At 35.9% G+C, this 21,133-nt stretch overlaps 2 protein-coding genes across 3 annotated transcripts in view; one reads left to right on the forward strand and one right to left on the reverse strand.

Annotated features, from left to right (window-relative positions):
• The window catches only part of LOC118754087 (putative vitellogenin receptor), a 62,484-nt gene extending 60,743 nt beyond the window's left edge, over positions 1–1,741 (forward strand). The window contains exon 13 of the mRNA XM_036488952.1: positions 1,413–1,741. Within this exon, the coding sequence (XP_036344845.1) occupies positions 1,413–1,556 (144 nt within the window). The 3' untranslated portion in view covers positions 1,557–1,741. The remainder of the gene's footprint in view (positions 1–1,412) is intronic.
• A 5,592-nt stretch (positions 1,742–7,333) lies between these two features.
• Positions 7,334–21,133, reverse strand: part of LOC118733902 (alanine--glyoxylate aminotransferase 2-like) — a 23,512-nt gene continuing 9,712 nt past the window's right edge. For both annotated transcript variants that reach the window (XM_036463530.1, XM_036463531.1), the window contains 2 exons: positions 8,695–8,929; positions 7,334–8,621 (listed from right to left, as the gene is read on the reverse strand). In XM_036463530.1, the coding sequence (XP_036319423.1) occupies positions 7,610–8,621; positions 8,695–8,929 (1,247 nt within the window). In that variant the 3' untranslated portion in view covers positions 7,334–7,609. The remainder of the gene's footprint in view (positions 8,622–8,694; positions 8,930–21,133) is intronic.

Below are 21,133 nucleotides of genomic sequence, written 5' to 3' on the forward strand. Positions count from 1 at the left end.
GTATGTATTATCCAAAAAGCAGCACGAATTTTTAGCCATACTAAACTTGCACTTGTTTAAGCAAACTTACTACTTTTCTTAAAACGCTTAATAAAAAGTTTGTTGTTCTAAAATCTTTTTGCGTTTTTCTATCAAGTTTGAAATTTAGACTTATTTGGTTTTTGTTAGATAATGAGTTAAATTTGTATAAAAAAAAATATTAACATTAAACATACAAGAGAAAAATAGTCAAAACTGGTAAAAATTCATTGTCTCTATTATTTTTCACATGACTGCACTTTCGGCAATATTTTTTTTAATAAATAGTTCTACTGGAATAAACGAAATTTGTACTTTCTGAGCAATAGTTTAATGATTTTTGGTGCGCTTTAATTTACTGACATTAGGGTGATACAGTATGGTGTAGAACAAAGTACTTGTGGTCAATGAACTTTGAAACACAAAGAAATTTATCTCCTCGAGACAAAAATATCGATTTGTCAAACTTAAAGATCAGACTGTAAATGCCTAAGTTATGGCGAAAAATATAAAAAGGCGACTTTCAGCCAAACAATTTTTTTTTTCTAAATTGCATTGCAAAAATACTTTAGACTCAGGGGAGTACGGCGAACATTTTTTTCCGGCACAGTCTAGTGTATATCTTTCTTGAAGTATGAGAATAGTGCAGAGAATTATCTCCGTATTTGTCCGACTTTCGCCAAACTGAGATGGTGCATTTTTAGGGAAAATGTTCTCAGAATGTAACAGTGTAACAGCTACACTCTCTGTTCCTCGACACATTACTAAGGTCCATAAAAGGGGCTGGTAACTTTGCAGAGGAGTAATGATTTCTCAATCCCATCTGCGTTTTCATATCCTCTTAGCTCTTTCTCTAGGCACTTCATAAGTGCAATGGGTTTGAGCGCTTGGAAAAATCACTCTTGCGTTTTGCAGGATTCTGCAATCACATTTCATTCCAACCCATTCACTTAATTTCTCCGGCAGGATCATCACTGAATACAAAATTTACATCTTAGTCCACTTTAATACAAAGCCAAACGAGTCAAGGTGTTTCAAACTCGTAAGATAAAATAACTTTATGAATAGTAAGACATTACCGCTTCTTAGCTACTACTTTTAATGAAAGTTCAACAAATCCTTTCTCTGCTCTTCTAAGCGCTTTCTGTCCACGCATAGGCTTTATGATACTGCTAAAGGTGAATCTCCACAGTCTTTTATTCGATTGTTGCTGTCGACGCTCCAACTACATATGTCTCTCGCGTTACAAATTTAAGGTTTTTTACAAGTCAAATCGGCGTTTTTTGCACTTGTTGCAATTAAGTATTATTATTGATTGCGGCGCCACCGAATTTTAGAAGCCAGTGTTATTAATATTTCGCGATTCTCACTAAACCTAAAACTTTTTTTTTCAGCCACCCGACGAAACAGACGGGTTGGCGACATCTCAACGAGCAGCCCGCAGTGCCCTGGTGGAGACAGAATCTTTTTACACCGCCGCTGATACAATCCGAGTTTCACATGATGATGATGGCGCAAGAGCGAAACATGTCGCCTAGATAAGGAAATCACTTTTTCACTTCTTACATACAAATATTCGCATACATAGTATATCTTTGATTAATTAATTTTGTAATCATTTGTAGTTTTGCATGTTTCATGTTGTCATTTATGGTAGTTATTTGTATTTATTATCTACTGTAAAAAAGGTATTAGTGTATATAAAAAGAAATCATAAGTCAGCGAAAATTCTAAAAAAAAGGCCAATCCCTATGTACATATGTATGTATGCATAGAAGAATTATTTTCAACTTCACATTTATAAGTATGTAAATTAATAAAGCTAGATTTGGTTGGTTGGTTGATTCGATAGTTGAAATGTTTTTTAGAAAAGAAATGCTTATTGGTTGTTGTTAATTGCAAAACGTAATGTCAAACTTTGTATTCTGCTGTAATATTATGTCCGAAATAAAAAACAAATCACATTTTCAAAAATAGTGGTTTTCTAACTTAGCATGTCGTTTGACTTATAAGGTACAAAATTACTTGACGGAAAAACTCCTGATTTCGAACTAAAACTTGGCTGAAATTTTTTTTTGAAAGTCATTGAAGGACTTTGGCAGTTTGTCGATAAATTTAGATAATTTGATACATATCGATAATTCAATGAATTTCCAAGACACTAAAATCTGATAACTCAAAAAATTCGATAATTCAACTAATTTCGATAACTGCGATTCAAGGGCGGATAAATTTTGATAACTCGAAAATGTATATATGTATCTCGATAAATCGATAAACTTTAGATACCTCTAGAAATATCGATAACCTTCGATAAATTTTGAAAGCTTCATATTTCTCGAAAGCCATCGAGAATTTTAATAATTCGTTACACTCTGTTATCACGATAAAATACGGTAAGCAGTTATAACTCGATAAACTTATATGACCTTGAAATTTCGATAACTCGATATATTTTTAAAATTGCATAAACTTCGATTCAATAAATCGACCAATTTCAGTAAATCAATAAATATCGATAGCCTATTGCTTGAAAGAAGTCTATGCGTTACGATAAGTTGATAAATTACGTTAACTTTTAACAAATTTCGATAATCCCATACATTTTCACAGCTCGATAATTATTCGTAACTCAATAAACATTGATCAATTTGAATAATTCGCTACGTTGGGATAACTCAATAAACATGGATAACTCGATAAAATTCGATAACTATAAACTTCGAGGATTCGATAAATTTCGGTAATTTGATTACTTTCGATAACTAAATTTTTTATGATTGAGTTTATTTCGATTCCTATCTAAAGATTGCAATACATTTTCTTACGCTTTCAATTTCTTTTATTGTTTTGTATTTCTCATTGTTTTAATTTTCGTCTTTATCTTCAATTTTGCCTTAAGTTTTTGTCTTAATTGTTATCATTTATTTCTCCATCATCACATTTATCTTCATTATAAAGATGGATTTTAACACAAATTGAATAAGTTGCCATGACAACCAATTTTGAAACCATAAAAACTCTCTACAGAAAATTATCTTTCCAATAGCGTTCTTGGTTTTGAAAACGGTTTGGTAAAATCGCCAAACGAATGGAGACAAAATTTATGTTTGCGTATTAATATATAGAAGATTGTTATGGGCATAAGCACCGCTAGCTCTAGAGGGTAAGGCTTTTAATGTCGCCTAGCACTTCCAAGGGCGTTTTGTGCTTAATGTCAAATTGATTAGCACCACGCAAGTGAGCACAGAGAATGCGCTGTGGCATTTCGCCGTCCAGCTCGGAGAAACCGGAAACGTTTGTTTGTTTGTTTTACTAAGATGATAGCGTAAGAAACAGTGTCCCGTGTGGTACCTAGGGTGAAACGATACCATGCAGGTATCGATACTTTTTATATATGTACATAAGGGCGTATCACGAAAAAAGTTGAGTGTGTGTTTTATTTGAACAGTTACAGTTGTCGAAAAAAATTTTTGGGGTACAAATTATTTTTAGGTGCCCGGTAAGAGCTAAATCTTATCTGATGTCCGATTTATTAAATCTTTATGTCGCCGAAAGGATTTGCACAGGACCATACCTACTTAGCCCTTAGAGGTTTTGGCCTCTAATTGATTTATACCATCACTAATTTTGGAAATACTATCTCTAGTTTATTATTTTTATACTATAAATCCGAAGCCCTAAAAAAATTATGAGGACATTAACTTTATTCATAAAAAAAAAGGTTATAATGTTTTTAATAATTGTGTGAAGGCTTGGATTTTTAGTTATTTATTTTTTATTATTTAACCTTTCATGATCCAAATTAACGAAGGTAGGAAAAACTTTTGACTGCCATTCACCTGGGTGTTGCCAGAAGTGATGCTTGTACGTACGGTTCAAATCGCAGCTCACAACGTCCGGATGTTTATATCGTATCCGTATACGTATCCTCTGGGTAGCGGCCAAACACCCGTTTGAGAGCGAGTTAAAATGAGAAGGCGGAAACTTCGCGTGCGCTGCGTTTGGGTCCCGCCACGTTGAAACCCCGTCCAATGAAAAAGAACAAACAGCTTCGGATGAGATCCCCCTATTTTTGATGACGACCACGGCAAACGTATAAAGGACTATGATTGGAGGGTATGCACCTGACGTCTACTACAGTTGCCACTTAAAGGAGCACAAAATCGGTGTTGGATTTGTAGTGGGAGAGAGACTCCGGCGCTGAATAGTGGCGTTCACCACGATGGACGAACGTCTAGTCGAAATCCGAATCAAAGCCAGATTCTGCAACATCTCGCCCATCTAAGCCCCTGCCCCGACGGAATAGAAGGACAAGGCGTCCAAGGATCTCTTCTATGAGAGAACAAATGCGCGATGCCCCTGAAACGATATCAAAATCGTGCATTGGTGATTTCAATGCCAAGGGGGCAAAGAAGGGATCTTTGGCGCCACTTTCGGAAAAACACTCCAAGGGCCAACATCGACTCGAACCACTATCTTGTTGCAGCCATGTTACGCATCCGCCTCTGTGCAAAAAAAAATGTGCGTCCAACAATGCAAAAAAATCTTAACGTCGATAAGTTGCAATCACAACAGACGGAAAATTTATTCACTACTTGACTCTTACACCTGCTCTCTGGGAATACTCTTCAACAAACCGACATACGCGAGCAGTGGAACCATATTTCAGGCTCATTAAGTACCGCCGCCGAAGAAGTAGTCGGATTTCAGCGATCCCTAAAGAACAACTGGTTCGATGAGGAATATCAAGAAGCCGTAGGCAAAAGAGGCGCCACCTAAAGGGCCACACTGCGATCAGGTGCAACGCGAGCCATATGGGACCATTATAGGGAACTGAAGAAGGAAGCGAGACGTATTTGCCGCAATAAGAAGAGAGAGGCCGAAATACATGAGTGCGAAGAGCTTGAGATGGTGGCCGACAGGAAAAACGCCCGAAAATTTTATGAGAGAGTTAGGCGACTTACGGAAGGTTTAAAGACCAGGAGGAACTCCTGTAAGGACAACCATGGTGACCTAGTGACCGATGTCCAGAACGTACTTAAATTATGGAGGGAACACTATTTCACCCCATTGAGTGGCAACAGCACTGAAAGTAGTGGAGAAGACGAACCTGAGCCCCCAGTCGATGACGATAGAGCAGATGTTTCACCGCTTGACTATGACAAGGCACGAATAGCGATTGCGCGGCTGAAAAACAACAAAGCTGCAGGAACTAACGGCCTGCCAACCGAGCTGGTAAGGTGCATGTATCAACTCTTATGCAGAATATGGTCAGATGAACGCATGCCTGGTGAATAGAATTTAGTGTGCTCTGCCCAATCCACAAGAAAAGCGATACCACTATACGCGCCAACTACCACGGGATCAGCCGCCTTAATATAGGTTACAAGGTCTTATAGAGTGTATTGTGCAAAAGACGAACTGATTCGGCCTTATCAGTGTTAATGCTGGTTCCCAAATAAACTAATAGTCTAAGATCCGACAATGCACGACCTTCACCTATCTGTTTAATTAATGAAATAAATTTTGTATGAAATTTAACGTGTTAATAAATCTTTCGCGAATGGGCTGGCTGAAAAAATCCTGGCCGGGACATTTTTAATTACTTTTTCATAAATTAACTTTTTGTTTTAATTTTGCACTCATTTCTTTAATGAACAAATTACATATAAACCAATCGGAAGTTATGACTATAGCATGTGTTAAACAGATGAGTGAAAATTATTGGTACTACCTACCTGTTCATATTTACCTGCCAACCCGATCGATAGGCCAGGAAAAAAATTTACAACCCAACGTTTTCACATTCTGTAAGCTTAATACTTTCGATTGGGTATATAATTTGTTCATTAAACAAATGAGTACAAAATTCAAAAGTAATAATTTTTGAATACTTAATGAAAAAAATCCTGGCCAGCAGTTTTTCAGCCAACCCACTCGCGAAACATTTATTAGCACATACAAAACATTTCATACAAAATTTATTTCGTCCATCAAACGGATAGGTGAAAGTCGTGCCCTTGTCGAATCTTAGACCAGCACCAATAATAATGCCACTCTTTCTAACAAGTGCTACTTTGAACTGAGTAGGCAACTGAGAAGTAAAGTCCTCTTTACACTCTATAAAAGCGCAGTTAGTCAACGACGTAGCGTAAACGTAGGTTGACGTACGTAGCAGCATATACAATTTACTGTTGATAGAGAGAGAGAAGCAACGGCAACGTCACCGCCATGTGGTGGTGAGTTTTCGTTAACACGCGAATCCCATAAGGTAGATCGTGTCTGCGTCAACCTACGTCTACGTTACGTCGTTGACTAACTGCGCTTTAAGTCACTCATCATGCCTGTGCTGGTTTATGGCGCGGAAGCATGGACAATGAAAACATCCGATAAAGCGGTTCTTAGAATTTTCGGCAGAAAGATTCTGCGGAAGATGTACTGGCCTTCACGCGTTGGCTATGGCGAATACCGCAGACGATTTTACGATGAGCTGTATGAGCTTTACAACGACATAGACATAGTGCAGCGAATTAAAATACAGCGGCTGAGGAAGAGGTAGGCTTCCTCTGCATTGGAAAGACCAGGTGGAGAAGGTGACTTGACCTGGCATTTCCAATTGGCGTCAGTTGGCACGGGAGAGAAATGGCTGGCGTGTTGTTTTGGACTCAGCCAAAATCACTTAGACGGTTATAGGGCCAATAAAGAAGAAGATTTGAATTAATTTTGTAAGGAAATAGCTCGTTCATTGAAAATCCTGAATGAGACCTTTTCAGCGACTTAAAGATTTAAAAAATAGGACATCAAATAAGAAAGTTATAGCAAAAAATTTAGGTTTAGGTGGCAAAACAGTGTCTACTTGGCTTTTTTCGAGACATTCGTTGAAGCGCACTTTGGTCTAATCATCCTTATTGTTTTCGTCAAGTTCAACTGATGGTCATAATTGAGGCCGAGTTTAGCCACTATACGGAGTGGTGTCTTATGCATGGCTACGTAGATCAAAGCGCCTCTCCGCGCCTGTAATTCCAAATGATGCGGTTGATATCCCCATCGTTGCCCTCAGCACCAAATTCATGATTGCAGCATTTTTTTAGCTAAAAGAACGGTGCAAAAGAGGTTAATCTAACGTTGAATGGAAGTAAGACAAAGTTCCCCAGGCAGCAAACAAATCGTTATCCGAGTGGAAGATCGACCAACATTTTCCGTAGAAACGAAAACGCCATTACTTTTCCTTTTGCCTTCCACACACGTACACATTATCATTTTGCGAATACATAAACAATTTAACTAAAACAAAAACGGTTTTTTTTATAAATTACAATTTATATTTATAGAGCTTATTGTTAATAATATGTTTTTAATAATGTGCTGGTAATTCTTGAAGCTATATAATTTTGTGTGTATGCTTTGGCACTATGAACTTTTATATAAATTATATGTATTTATTTTCTTAAAATATGGCACCAGCACTAACGTGGCTACAAACCTAATGATTTGACTAAGAAATTATTTTAAATACTATTTATAACATACAAATATTGATTACATATGTCTAATTATTATACTACAATAATTCATACAAAAGAACTTTTCACGACGATTTAATAAGTCTTTGACGACTCTCGAACATCGTACTCGTGCTGTCCTTCGCTTCGGCAGCGCCAACCATGAACGACGCATTACTGCTCTCCTTCACCAGCATGGCCAAGCACTCACGGAATGCTTGCAAAAATTGATCGGCATTCTCCTGATTAAAGCACATGGGTGGCTTTAGTTTGATGACATTATCATTAGGTCCATCGGAGGAGACGAGCACCTTGTGCAGTGTTTTCATGCGATTCACCACCCAATGAGCGGACTTGGTGTCAGGCTCACGCGTCTCACGGTTCTTCACCAATTCAATGCCAACGAAGAGTCCAACGCCACGCACATCACCTATAATATCGAATTCCAAGCTAAACTCACGACATTTCTTATTCAGATAGTCTCCAACAATGCGTGCATTCTCCTGCAGTCCCTCCTCTTCGATTACACGCATCACAGCATTGGCAATAGCGCATGAAACCGGATTGCCGCCATATGTATTGAAATAGGCGACGCCAGTGGCATAGAAGGCATTCGCAATCTCAGGTGTGGTCACAACAGCGCCCACAGGATGCCCATTGCCCATTGGCTTAGCAACCGTTACAATGTCGGGTATTACATCCTGCGTCTCGAATGCCCAGTAGTGAGTGCCCACACGGCCGAAACCAACCTGCACCTCATCGGCAATGGTGAGTCCACCAGCTGCATGCACAGCATCGTAGACGGCACGGAAATAACCGGCGGGCGGTATGATTTGACCGCCGCAGCTTTGCAAACTCTCCGCAACGAAGGCAGCTAAGCCTTTGCCCTGTGCCTGCAACTTCTTGCAGATCTCCACAATGGGAGTGCTATATAGCTCGGCCATATCGGCGCCCGGGTGATCTTTGTCGATAAACTTGCCGCGATAAACATCCGGACAGGGGGCAACATGAATGTAGTCCGGCTTTGGATCGCCACCGGGTTGATTAAATTTGTAGGGAGAGATCTCCATTACAGAAGTCAAATGTCCATGGTAGGCACTAATAGAAGAGAAACAAGGAGCAATAAAAATGTGAAATACATGTAGAGGTTATTTCAATTTGACAAACTTACTGGTCGAGCGTGATCACATCCTTCCGCTTGGTGTAATTGCGTGCCAAACGCAAAGCCAGATCGTTGGCCTCCGAACCGGAGTTGACGAAAAAGCAGACCGATAGATCGCCAGGCATTTTACTGGTCAATATTTTGGCGCATTGCACAAGCTCATCGTGTAGGAAGCGATTGTTGGTGGAAATTGTGGCCATTTGAAGACTTCCGGCGCGCACCACTTTCGGATGACAATGTCCAACTATATAAAGAGAGAGAGAAGGAAATAGGAATCGTGCTTAGTTAACGAGTGCAGCATAGTTTATAAAACTTTCTGAAAGTATAATATAATGTACATGTCTTTATAGCAATCTTTAGCACAAAGAGTCCTTTGGGCCAATCAAAGCTGTAGGCAAAGCTGTTATGTCTCCAGCGCCGATCCAGCGAAGCATTGTATATTTAAGACTAGTACTATTTAGAAAAAGGTGCATACTATGCACTTATTTATTCCTAAGTTGCCCACTGACCCCCGACTCGCCTAAATCATATAAACCAATTAGTTTAACTTCCTTCAAGCTAAACCCCATCGAAAGACTGAAAGACCTACAGATTAAGCACAAAATGAGATTTTCATCTCTCTTACATCATATTCATGTCAAAGCAAAATCATTATGCGGTAGAATGCTTGGTTAGTAAGATCGAAAGGCCCTCGAGCTTAAGGAGGTTGTTATGTGCGTCTTCTTCGACAGCGAGGGGGGCCTTTAATACTGTCTACTGATCTCTCCTCTGTCGGGTGAATACAATATGGTGTTTGAGCAACAGTCCCGTGAATATTGCGACCATAACCCACGGAAAGCGGTTCTTTCTCCCTGACTTTGTTCTATCGCGATAGACAACCTCTTAACTTAACTACAGTAGAATGTTCGTTAGATACGCTGACGACCTTGTAAATACTGTTTCTGGAACTGGTGTGCCAGTGAGGATCTCAGCATAAACCCACAAATAGCTTTTCGTATACTGATTACAGATACAGACAGTGCTGGAATACTCTGATAAAGCCATGCATATATCTTGGAGTAAATCCAGCAGCCTGTAGGTATTCTCGAACTGCGGTCTGTACTTTAAGGTAATGGAATATCTATAACTTGTAGATTAAGCTCTCTGTAATACAGGGAACACATACACCTAACCAAATGGAGAGCTTTGGTACACATATGGATATAAACTTGATAATGTTAAAACTGGGGATGGCATATTTGGGCCGAACTTCAAAAAATCGATACTAGCCAACCATCTTTCAAGCGGAGATTCATGCAATAGGGATTTGTGGCAGAGAATGCCTTATAAGAGGCATATCCTCGAAATAGATCATTTCAGATGTCGCGGTTCATATGGTCTATAATGATAATAATAATAATCTATATCTTGTAATAGTCCACCCGTTTGTTACTTATACCTGCGTAGTTTGATAGCAAAAAATACCTCAAATAACTGATCTCCCATGAACGTTTTAATAAACCACAAACGTTGGCTTTACTCTCTGTAACAGGATCAACGAAAAGTTGTTTACCGTAGTCTGGAAGTCACCTCTGTGATGGACTACGCTACATATTTTTTGCGATACCAGCAACAGCCTTGGGCGAGCTACAAATGCAAATATCCGGCGGTAATATTTATAAGGACAAGCAACAGAAGGGTAGTTTTGGTAAAATACAAGGTTTGGGGAAATGCGGTTTTTTCAAGAAATCTGTTTTGGGCAGAAAGTTTCAGTATGAAAGTCCAGACTCCGAGCTCTGAGCAAATACATCGGCTCAACTTTAATCCAGATATGTGCATACATTGTATACAAACTGATCAAGGATCGAAGACAAACCAGGTGCGTGCCCTTATCGACCCGGCATTAGACTTTCATTCTTTACAGTGTGCAGATGACTCAAAGCATTTCACACGGAGGTGTTAGTAATCTCAATCTGTGCGAATTTACTTCTTTAAAATTGGCTGGAAAGACGCGTTTTCTATTATCTTTTGAGACGGTAAAGCGGTCATAAGGGCCCTAACGAGTAGTGGGGTGAACTCTAAGCTCGTCAAGAAGTGCATCGAAGTTCTCCAATTCTCGTGATACCTTGTCACTACGGGATTGAAGGAAACGAGGTCGCCGTTAAACTGCCGTGGGAAGCTATGTATGTAGGTAAAAGGTCTGTACTTGTGAGGTCGAAACCATTTCGGGCAATCAGTTGATCTTCCTTTAGACTTTCAATTACCGAGCTTTAGGGGCCTTAGACGTACTCTTTATTGAAGGCTATCCATTCATGCAACGCCAGATGGTAGCAGGCGCATATAAGTAAAAATCCCGTATATTTTCTTATTGCTTTTTGGTACTTAAGGATGTCAAAACGAAAGAAAATAGGAGACCATGGTCGTCATTTCGTGTTGTTAGCATCCTAGAGTTATGCCATTTCGTCTTGGATGACATTCTACTGTACTAGTGTAGAGTAAAAAAATCAAATCAGCTGTAACCCCACATTGTATAGATGCGCCTTGTGTGCTTATATGCACATCAATTACTTTCCTCACACGCTCGCTTCAAGCCGAAAAACATACGAGAACAAACAAGTACTTGTCATGCGCTTTGACACGATCACTTGGTCACTCAAGCACTCGGATCGCATAAAAGCAAACAGCACACTCTCTACAATGTCTGAAAATGTGTTCTCCATTAAAAATTTGTTCAATTTCGAAATTTATTTTTAGTAAACTTTTTCGTGATGCTACGCATCGACTCGATCGACCATTGACGCCACGATCAGTGCACACCCCACTAACCGCCCCCTTTCACTCTCTACATGAGCAATATAAGCAAAAAAAAACAAAAACTTTCCATAATTCGACTGCTGAATGGATTTCCCCTTCCCGCCTTATTTCTCACATTTCTGTCCTCTAACAGAGTAAGCAAGTGGCGATCGTGTGCTGTTCCAATCGCTTATTTATTAAAAGACGGTCATAACTCAAAAAAAAAAAACTTCATAAAATGTTACAGAATGTTACCCGTTATATATTGCTTCTAATTGTGTAAAAAATTCGTACTAAGGTCTCTTATAGCTTCCGCGTAGGAACACAATATATGTACATATTTTGTCTGCATTTTGGCAGCAAATAGAAAACTTTAAACGCCTTTCCTGAAAAATACCGCTTTTTGAGTTATAGCAATCTTCTAGTAAATAAGCGATATGTAAAACTTGTTCGCTTGGGCTCGCGTGTTTCTTGTAATGCTGATACTGCACTTTATTGCTTACTTAGTAGCCCATAATTGTAAGACTTGAAAAACATGTGAACATCTCGTGTGGAAATATACAGCTGATAAGTCGTAAACAAATATATGTATGTACATATATTCATGAGTATTATCGCATGTACATTGACCACATATGCCTCGAACTAAATACTTACTTACATACGTACATATGTATGTATATTTATATTTGTATAATTTTGTAGTTTACTCGATTGCGACTACTCAGTTTACCATGTTGTTGTAAAATTGTTTTTATTTATTTTTCAAGCTGTTAAGCAATGAACACACGTAATTATCAGCTGTTTGTTGAGGCTATGGAAAATTCTAACGTTTATCTCGTTCTAAATAAAATACTAGTTAACACTTATTTATATTTATTTGTTGTAGAAAATGCAACGTAAGCTGTAACACTGTGCCCACTATGACTAGAATATTGATTACAAAGTAATTGGCGGGCATCTTTTGGTAAATATTAGGCCGAAAATGTTCTTAAATTTAAGATCTGCATGTTCTTGTGGCCGCACAGACGGAATATGAAATTAGAACTTTAAAGTTATACTGAGACAAAAAAATAACGGCAAGCAAAACAAAATAACCAGCAGAATATTCGAGCCATATGAATTTTATTACGGGATACATGGATAAGGATCATGATTCAATAATAGAAAGGTTTGGTAATAAAACAGACCGACTTCCAAAACGTCAATTGCTTTGCATACCTACAAATTTCATTGCTATATTGAATATTTAAAATATGCAATGTATATGGTTGCAATGTGTCGCAACTCTGCATATACAAACAGTTTGAATACCGCAGTGTAACAGTATCCAAACATTGTATTGATTCGTTTTGGAAGTCAGCCGCAGTCTTCTCACTCCCCCACATAAAATCCGGTGTTTTACTTATGCAGAATGTTGCTCATTCTCGAGTTTCTAGTTATATTAGTAGTAAAACCAAAAATTCTTCATACTAAATAATCGTTGGCATCATCTTCGTTTGCGTAATTTTTTGTAACAAGTCTAGATAACGACCGTTTAGCTATAAAATAACCAAAAATGCCGATTGATAAAACATTTTACGCTGATTTCAACGATACCAATTTTAATTGGCGCACTAAATTCTTGAAACCCAAAAGTAGATCATGATAAAATATGTATATCGAATTAAAGATAATAACTTGTACTTTCTAAATAAACCTTTTTAAGTGACATAGTACAGTACACGTCGTACGGCTGGTCGTGTAATTCAAGAAACTGCGTTTAAAATTTTCTAACACCCCCAGATTCCCAACTTATTCTTAAAAAACCATTTTTAAATGATTTCCTGCGCTAACCAATTTTCAGCTCGGTTATTTTTTACCCCATTTTAATTTTTTATATGCCTTTGGAAAGAAGAATGTTTGTACTATTTCAAGGTATAATAAGTTTTGTGAACTCATTATAAATATGTATGTAGACAATTTTTGGACTAATTCTGTAATTTACGCCAATTTTTATTGTTTTTTCCACTTCTAGAATTTGTATGCCTAAATTTCAAAGGAAAATACTTCGAAAATAATGTTTAATTTCGAACAAAACTAGGTACCACTTATAAAAATCAATAGACAGTTTAAGATGATATGCACTTTCTAAAAATTGTCTCCAAAATTACTTCCATGTAATTTTACAGAAAATTTTAATCAACTGAATTTGGTTCACTTTGAGGTTTCAGTAGTTCGTATGGAACAATTTTAATTTGACTCTATAAAAGATATCATAACTTCATAATTTTTTTTATTGATTTCAATGAGTGGCGCCTAGTTTTACTCGGAATTAAGACTATTGTCTTTTGAAATTTTGGCAGAAAGTGTTGCAGAAGTGGGAAAAAAATAAATATTGGTCTAAGTTTCAAATTTATTCCAAAAATATTCCACCTATTTACATACATACATACAATATGCTGACAAAACTTCTTATTTATTAAATAGTACAAATATTCTTCTTTCTAAAGGCATATAAAAACTAAAAATTGGTTAAAAAATAATCGAGCTAAAAACTGTTTGGTGTCGAAAGTCACGCGAAAATGTTTTTTTTAAGAATAAACTGAGAATTTGAGGGTGTTAGACGAATTATGAAAACAGTTTCGCGAATCCAGCTCTACGACCTTTACTAGGTCACTTAAAAAGTTCGTGGAATTTTTTTTATTTCGTGTCTATTAAAAGTTAAGTGCAAGTGTTTTGCAAGTACGTAAATATAATTATTTATGCGCATTTTGTATGTATATACGAATGTGGATAAATCCTACTTTCCCCATTCTTATAATCAACTTCCTATCGACAATCAGCACTACCCTTATAAAGTATGTCACGTTTGCTAACACTTAAATAATAATAGTCTAATCAAATAATAGATAATCACAAATTTCCTGCAGCCCCTAGCCCAATAGTGCATTTGCAATTGCAGATTAGAGAAATTCCTATAATCAGATTGCTTGCACAGTGTGATAACCCAGATGTATGTAAATTGAATTGAAATAGAAGCTTGATCACGTGAACAACGACAGTGTGGCATTACATAAATAGATTGCTAAATAAATCCAAAGTACAAATATAAAACTAATTTATGTACGTCTCTATGTATGTATGTTTGCATTTATAATTTTTATTGATAAAACGACTTCATATCCATTCTAATTTAAAATGTAAAAAATGTCTACGCACATATGTACATATGTATGTATTTAGTTAATTTTAGCACACAAGGCGATAGTAATCAAACAATTTATTTATAACATTCATTAAGTGCACGAGGATTGTAAAAATGCAAACTTAACATATACTATATACATAGATATTCATATGTACATGCGTATGCAGGTATGTACACCTTCCTCATTGAAGTAGTTAAGAAAATTCGCTGAAGTGTTTTTTTTTTTCGGTTGAGCGCACAAGTTTTTCGTGCAAAGAAGAATGGGCGGCTAAGCAAAATATACTGTAATATTCATAGTTCGTGACAATAAACGACCGACCTTCCTATACAATTCGCGTCTCGTGCGGTACTGTATTACGAGAATGTTTCTATAAAAAAACACAATCCTATACTAAAATATATACTTAAATTGACGTACTCGTACGCTTGTAAGTATACGGGTATTGGTCAACTATGAAAAACTTGTGTGCACCAGGGTCACTACACTGCGTTGCATAATTATAAGAGCACCACATATTAACAAGTTTTGACTATTAATTTTTATCTTATTTAATTTCAATTATTTTCTTATAAAAATAAATGTCATATAATAAACACCATACTTCAATCTTTGTGCAAAAATTATAAAAATTCAGCAAATTTTCACCAAAATTTTACACTTTTTTTAAAGAATTTTTGGAAAGTTTTGCATATGCATGAATGGGCTATATTCAGTTCTAGTATAATAAAGAACAAGTTTTAAGTGGCTACCAAATATAATAAATTTTTTGCAATTATTTTTTTTTTTTGTTGACGGTGTCACTCATTTTCTTCAATACAATGTATGTTCGAAAATTTTTATAAGAAAATAATTGAAATTAATAATATAAAAATAAATAGCCAAATCTTGTTAATATGTAACGGTCTCATAATTATGCAAAGCAGTGTAGTCCGACAACAGCGCGATCTTCACGTGATCCACACGCGATAGCAAAGCTGTTTAATAGCGCACATGCTGGCAAAGTTATTTATATTTGTGAATGTACATATGTATGTACATTCATGAGCATTTACCATGTAGGAACATTTTAATCTAGTATTTTACCCACTTAAAACCACTTTAGCTACTATGTTTTTGCTTTGATTTCTGAAATGCATTGACTTTCAATAAAATCGGTTCTAACAAGATTCCAGACGTGAATACCTCCTAAAATTGCACATGATCCCACTTTGCTCCCATTGAGAATGCTCCGCCTTATTTTATAAAATTACCATAAATTCCCGCACAAAGGATATGAAATTAAGGAGAAGTTTGATGACAACATTACGGTATCTCCATCACAACCATAAACATGAGCAGACAATGTCATTAAAATGCTGAAATTGGTTTAGAAAGATAGCACACTGAAGCTAATTCCGGTACTCAGTAAGCAGTCTCTAGTGACTAGTGGAGACTTTTCGTCTTTTTCGTAGATTTTTAAGACTATTTGGTATTCCGTAAGCTGCTTCATGTCTCTAGTCTCAACAAATGTCACTTAATTGTAAGCTGGCCCTGAACAGATCACAAAATGAAAAATATGGATTAAAAGATAACTGATTTCTATTTTACTCTAAAAAGCCCGAAAATAAGGCGAAGAAAAATTTTTTAACACTAATTTCATTTAAAAAATAAACCTATATACATAATTCAATATCATAAAAAGTAAATTAGTTTGAAGTCGGTTAAAAAATACAAAAACTTAAGTTGGTTGTCATACAAAAATTTAGGAGTACCGTTAATTTCTTCTTGGTCAAATGCTCGTTACTAAAACAAATTAGTATGTGTGTATCAGAAAAGGTTTACGTGGTCTAGAAGAAAGAAGGAAAAAAATCCGCTGCCCGAAGACTCGAACGTCGGATCTCTCGAATGATACTCATAAATGTGTGCTATCAGCTGACTATTTCTATTTTGTTTCACCGCGAGCTTTTTGTGACTTTCTCTTACTGAATACCCAAAAAATCTCATGTCACAAAAATAGCCACTAATCGATAGTCTCAAATTTAGTGACTTCAGACGAGACTAACTTACTGAATATTTACCAACATAAGTGCTGTCTTAAACCCCATTTCGTGGAGAAAATACCGCGTTATTCCAAGCCGAGGTACGTGTGTTCCCCAAGACAATTTACCAGAGGTGGAAAATAAGTAGCGAAGTAGGATTTTACTTGTCACTAATGACAGTTAAGCTACACTCAAGACATTGATCAGCACTGTAATTATTTACTTTCAAACTACTAAGTTAGGCAATGCATGTCTCGTTCAAATTATGTCGGAAATCATAATGAATTCATTTTACTCTGGGTTCTCGAGAACATTTGGTAAGCCGGCAGCTGGTATTCTTTGCTCCACAACTAATTATAACACTCCCACCTTCTTTTGTCGAAGTCAGCGTCAGAAACTGGGTGAATATTTCGCATATCAGCAATGACTGGGAGGCTGCGAGTGGTTGGGTGGATGTTACCTTCAATCTCAGAAGATCTAGCTAGATGTTCGCTTTTGTTGAGCAGATGGAACTGCAGACAACTTGTGGCTTGTTGTGTGTGTTGACTGGTCACTTCTCGTGGCATAAGCACTTGCCTATAATAGGCATACATTGCAATCCCATTTACACTTCCTACCTTGAAGAGGATGCGACAGCGCGACACTTTTTGTGTTCTTTTGCAAAAATTGGGTATGAGCCTTTTTATCGCGACGTATTGAGAGACGAACACCTGAGTTGCTTTTCGTCAAACATCTGCTCTGATTTATTGGAAGATCGTTTATTTTTAAAACAAATTAAAGTTAACACGAAAACAATACTATGGACTGCATACTTTTAGTAGTTTGAATGCTGATGGAAAGTAATTTTACAGAACTATTAAAAACAATTAATAAAGTTAGGGTTCCCATAATTTGGATTCAAAATCCAGGCTACATGCAGTCGACCGGATAAAGAGATATAAAAACTTGATTTGCCTGGATGTAAAACCGTGTAAAGGTTAAAAAATTTGGAGCCCATTTTAGAATGGTTCAAAAGGTCCCGAGGTCAAATGCAATCCGAACTAGCAAAGGAAACCTACAGCAACACCAACCACCACAAAAAATATGCGAATTGATTCTTTAGAAAAAAGAAATAAAATAATCATAGTTCAAAGCTTTCTACTTATTCAATTTTCTATAGGGTTTGTACGCATGCCTGCTAAAGTGTGTAGTCTGGCGATCAGCGTTCGTAGTAATGCTCACATGGCTGCTATATAACATCATATACTCACAATACAGTTTATAATTTATGCTCGCCCAGCTAAATAAATTTGCTTACGAATTTATTTAAGGCAGTTAGTTTAAGCAAACACTAGACTTTAGACCGCTAAACGACGACACACATTTTTGTTGATAAGGAAATATTTACGAGCTGGTTATTTAATCAAATTTATTAGAGTGCGACTAATCATGCGTACCATTTATTTGTCCATCTTCATAAAATGGTAAATGTATTTTTGATAATGCAAATGTAGCCTCCAGTACATACCAGTTTAACTACTCGTATAAAGCTTTTGTGGCTTTATGAACTTTGTATGTACAAGTAAAGTAGTATGTATATAAACTCATAAAATGTGATTAGTTTGCACTAAAAAGAACTAAACGGACTAGATTTGTTTCTACTTTTTCATTATCTCTTTTTTCTTGTTTATTTAAAAATAAAATGTTTCATCACCGATCCTTGGCAGCGCGCGCCAGAAACGTGATTTCGTAATATCACTGCGCAAAAACATTTTTTATATAAAATATTTATGTGTGCCAATTATTCATTTATGTGTGTTTTTTTTTTTTAACTTTGACGTCAGTAGAAAGTATAGACGTGCTTATAGTAAAAGGTTAATGAATAGTGCGCAATTGCGTCAGCAAAAAGCTGTGAGGGGCTTGCCACTGATTAAATCTTCTGTAAAGGTGAAATTTTCGCACTTGGTTACCCTTGACTTGAGTGTAGACAGTTAGGCTGTGCCCTACGCTCTCAGGTCGGCGACTACGGATCAACAATATTGGGACGCTCTTTGACAGGATTAGAACTATAAATTCAAACCTCTATATTTCCTGCCTTACCGGGATTGAGAATGACAACAAGACTGATAACAGCGCGCGATAAAAACCAATAGATTTCAAAACACACGTAACAATCAATATACATACTTACGAAACTATGGGTCGGATATATTGAAACTGCGTTTTTATTTTTTTTTTTTTCTGTGACATCATGATTTTTCAAAAGGACTTTCAAATTTACAAAATATGATTAATTCAAAAAAATATATAGCAATATAGAATAATAATATGGGTACCAAATGAAAGAGAAAATGTAAGTCTTTTTGTCTACAGGGGCGAATCGGTATTGCAAATTTCCTTTTAATTAGTTTTATTTCTTTGAGTTTTTAAAGTTAGAATAGCGTAATTCGAGCATGTGGTCTAGTGTATAGTAGTCCTTTTTTTTCAAAAATACATGCATAAAAAACTTTTTTTGATTTTACAGAATTTTCTCTTTTATATGATGCCAATATTTTTATTCTGCATTGCACTGAGTTATAAAAAAAATTAAATTAATCATATACTTACAATATCAAAATTCTTTTAGCGTTACAGAAAAAACTAAAAACATAGTTTTACTATTTTTGGCCCGTATTTTCGCTTATTATGAAAAAATAATAGTTTTAGGTGAATAAAAATAAAAATAGATTTTTTTGTGTTGATTGTTATTTTACTTCATAATTTGAGGCCTTATAGGAATCCACGTACGTATGAATTTTTATTTTTAATTTTAGTGCATTTGAATAAACCAAACGACCCTCCAGTAGTTAGCAAAACACGTGATTCATTGTTTAGTCGCTTTCTTTGCAATGGAATTGTACCAAGCCCCCAAAAACCACGTATACACTTTTTTAGGTGCATTAGGGTGTCACAAACCAATTCGTTTTCGAAATTCGATATACGCATCCTCTTAATTTTTCATTTGCTCAGCTGGCGAAGGATACAACAGTCTATAATGAATGACATTAGTTCGCTCTAACGACAAAATAAATTTTAAATGTCCTACAGCTGTGAGTGATATAAGGTCTGGGCCGTCGAAAAGACTGTCTCTAATAGTTTTATTATCAGATTGAAGAGATAGTATAGCAAAAATACTTTGAAATTTTTCATTGAGACTGATAAAAATAGTGCAGCGTTTCCACAACTACGAGCTTCCACTCTTCACAAATGGATCTAAAATACACTTGGAAACCAGATTAAACTTACAAGTTTCTACATTCCTGAAATAGTTACAGAATGAGATCTATGCAAAGTAGGTAAATGTTTTTGTTATAGACATTCAGTCTACGAGCTCATATCGGCAAGAAAATTCTTATAATTCCTATTTAAATGAGAACAAAGATTTATTAAAATATTTTAAAAGTGCAACTTACAAGACATAAATTAATTTTACAGTTCTCTGCATCTTTTTTGTTAACTCCCAAGTTTGAATAATATGTTGTTATAAATATACAATGAAAAATATTTGTATGTTTTGTGAAATAGTCCAGTAAAACTGTTACGAATTCATGAACTTTTTATTATTTAAACAAAAAAATGTGTTATGGTTTTATATAATTAACAAAATTTTAATAAGATAAAATTGAAGTTTTTTTGTTATGAAATCTGTAATAGAGATATATCTAGAAAAGAAGATTTTTTTCCAGTTTCAATAACCCTTTTATGGGTTTTTTTTGGAGATTTTACCATCACTTGGAAGATATAACCAAAATGAGTTTGAATGATTTGATTGTTTTTCATTAATTCATTTGCATTATTCCATTTGAAGGTAGAAAATTTAAAACAAAATGTATATTCATAACTTACAAGATTCAAAACGTTGAGTGTTTTGTATATGATGTAGAATATTAAAATCTACTGCACTCTGTTTGGCTAGAAGTTTGAATGAACTCATGCAGAGGTCTATGTAGTGTGTATGTACATAATTTCGCAAAACGATTCCCTTTATGGTCTGGGCCACCCGAATGTTCATACATATCAACATATTAAATAAGAAAGCGTTAAAGGCCTATCACAACGGACAAATAACAATATGATGTGATGGTATTATTACACCAAACAAACAAATATACATATGTATGTATGTGTATATTTACATATGTATGTACATATGTACTGCTAGACGTTCACAGCAGTAATTTTCCGACGATGTTTATTTTATTTGCTCTTTGTATTTTTTTTATTCTTCTTATTTGCTCATTGAAAGTGACCATTGGCGACAGCCAAAATGCAACTGAACACGTGAATAACTCGTGCTTCGCGCCGAAAACTAAGGTAAAATACAAATATAAATGCTTTGCATTTTGCACGAATAAAATAAGTATTTTCGGCGTAATTTAAAAATACTTGTATGATATGTATTAAAAAAACCAGCTTCTCAACTAACCGCTCGAGGCAGTAAATCCAAGA

Source organism: Rhagoletis pomonella, unplaced genomic scaffold (assembly GCF_013731165.1).
Source record: "Rhagoletis pomonella isolate Grant_MI unplaced genomic scaffold, Rhpom_1.0 Rhpom_scaffold_00002, whole genome shotgun sequence".
Lineage (NCBI taxonomy): Eukaryota > Metazoa > Arthropoda > Insecta > Diptera > Tephritidae > Rhagoletis > Rhagoletis pomonella.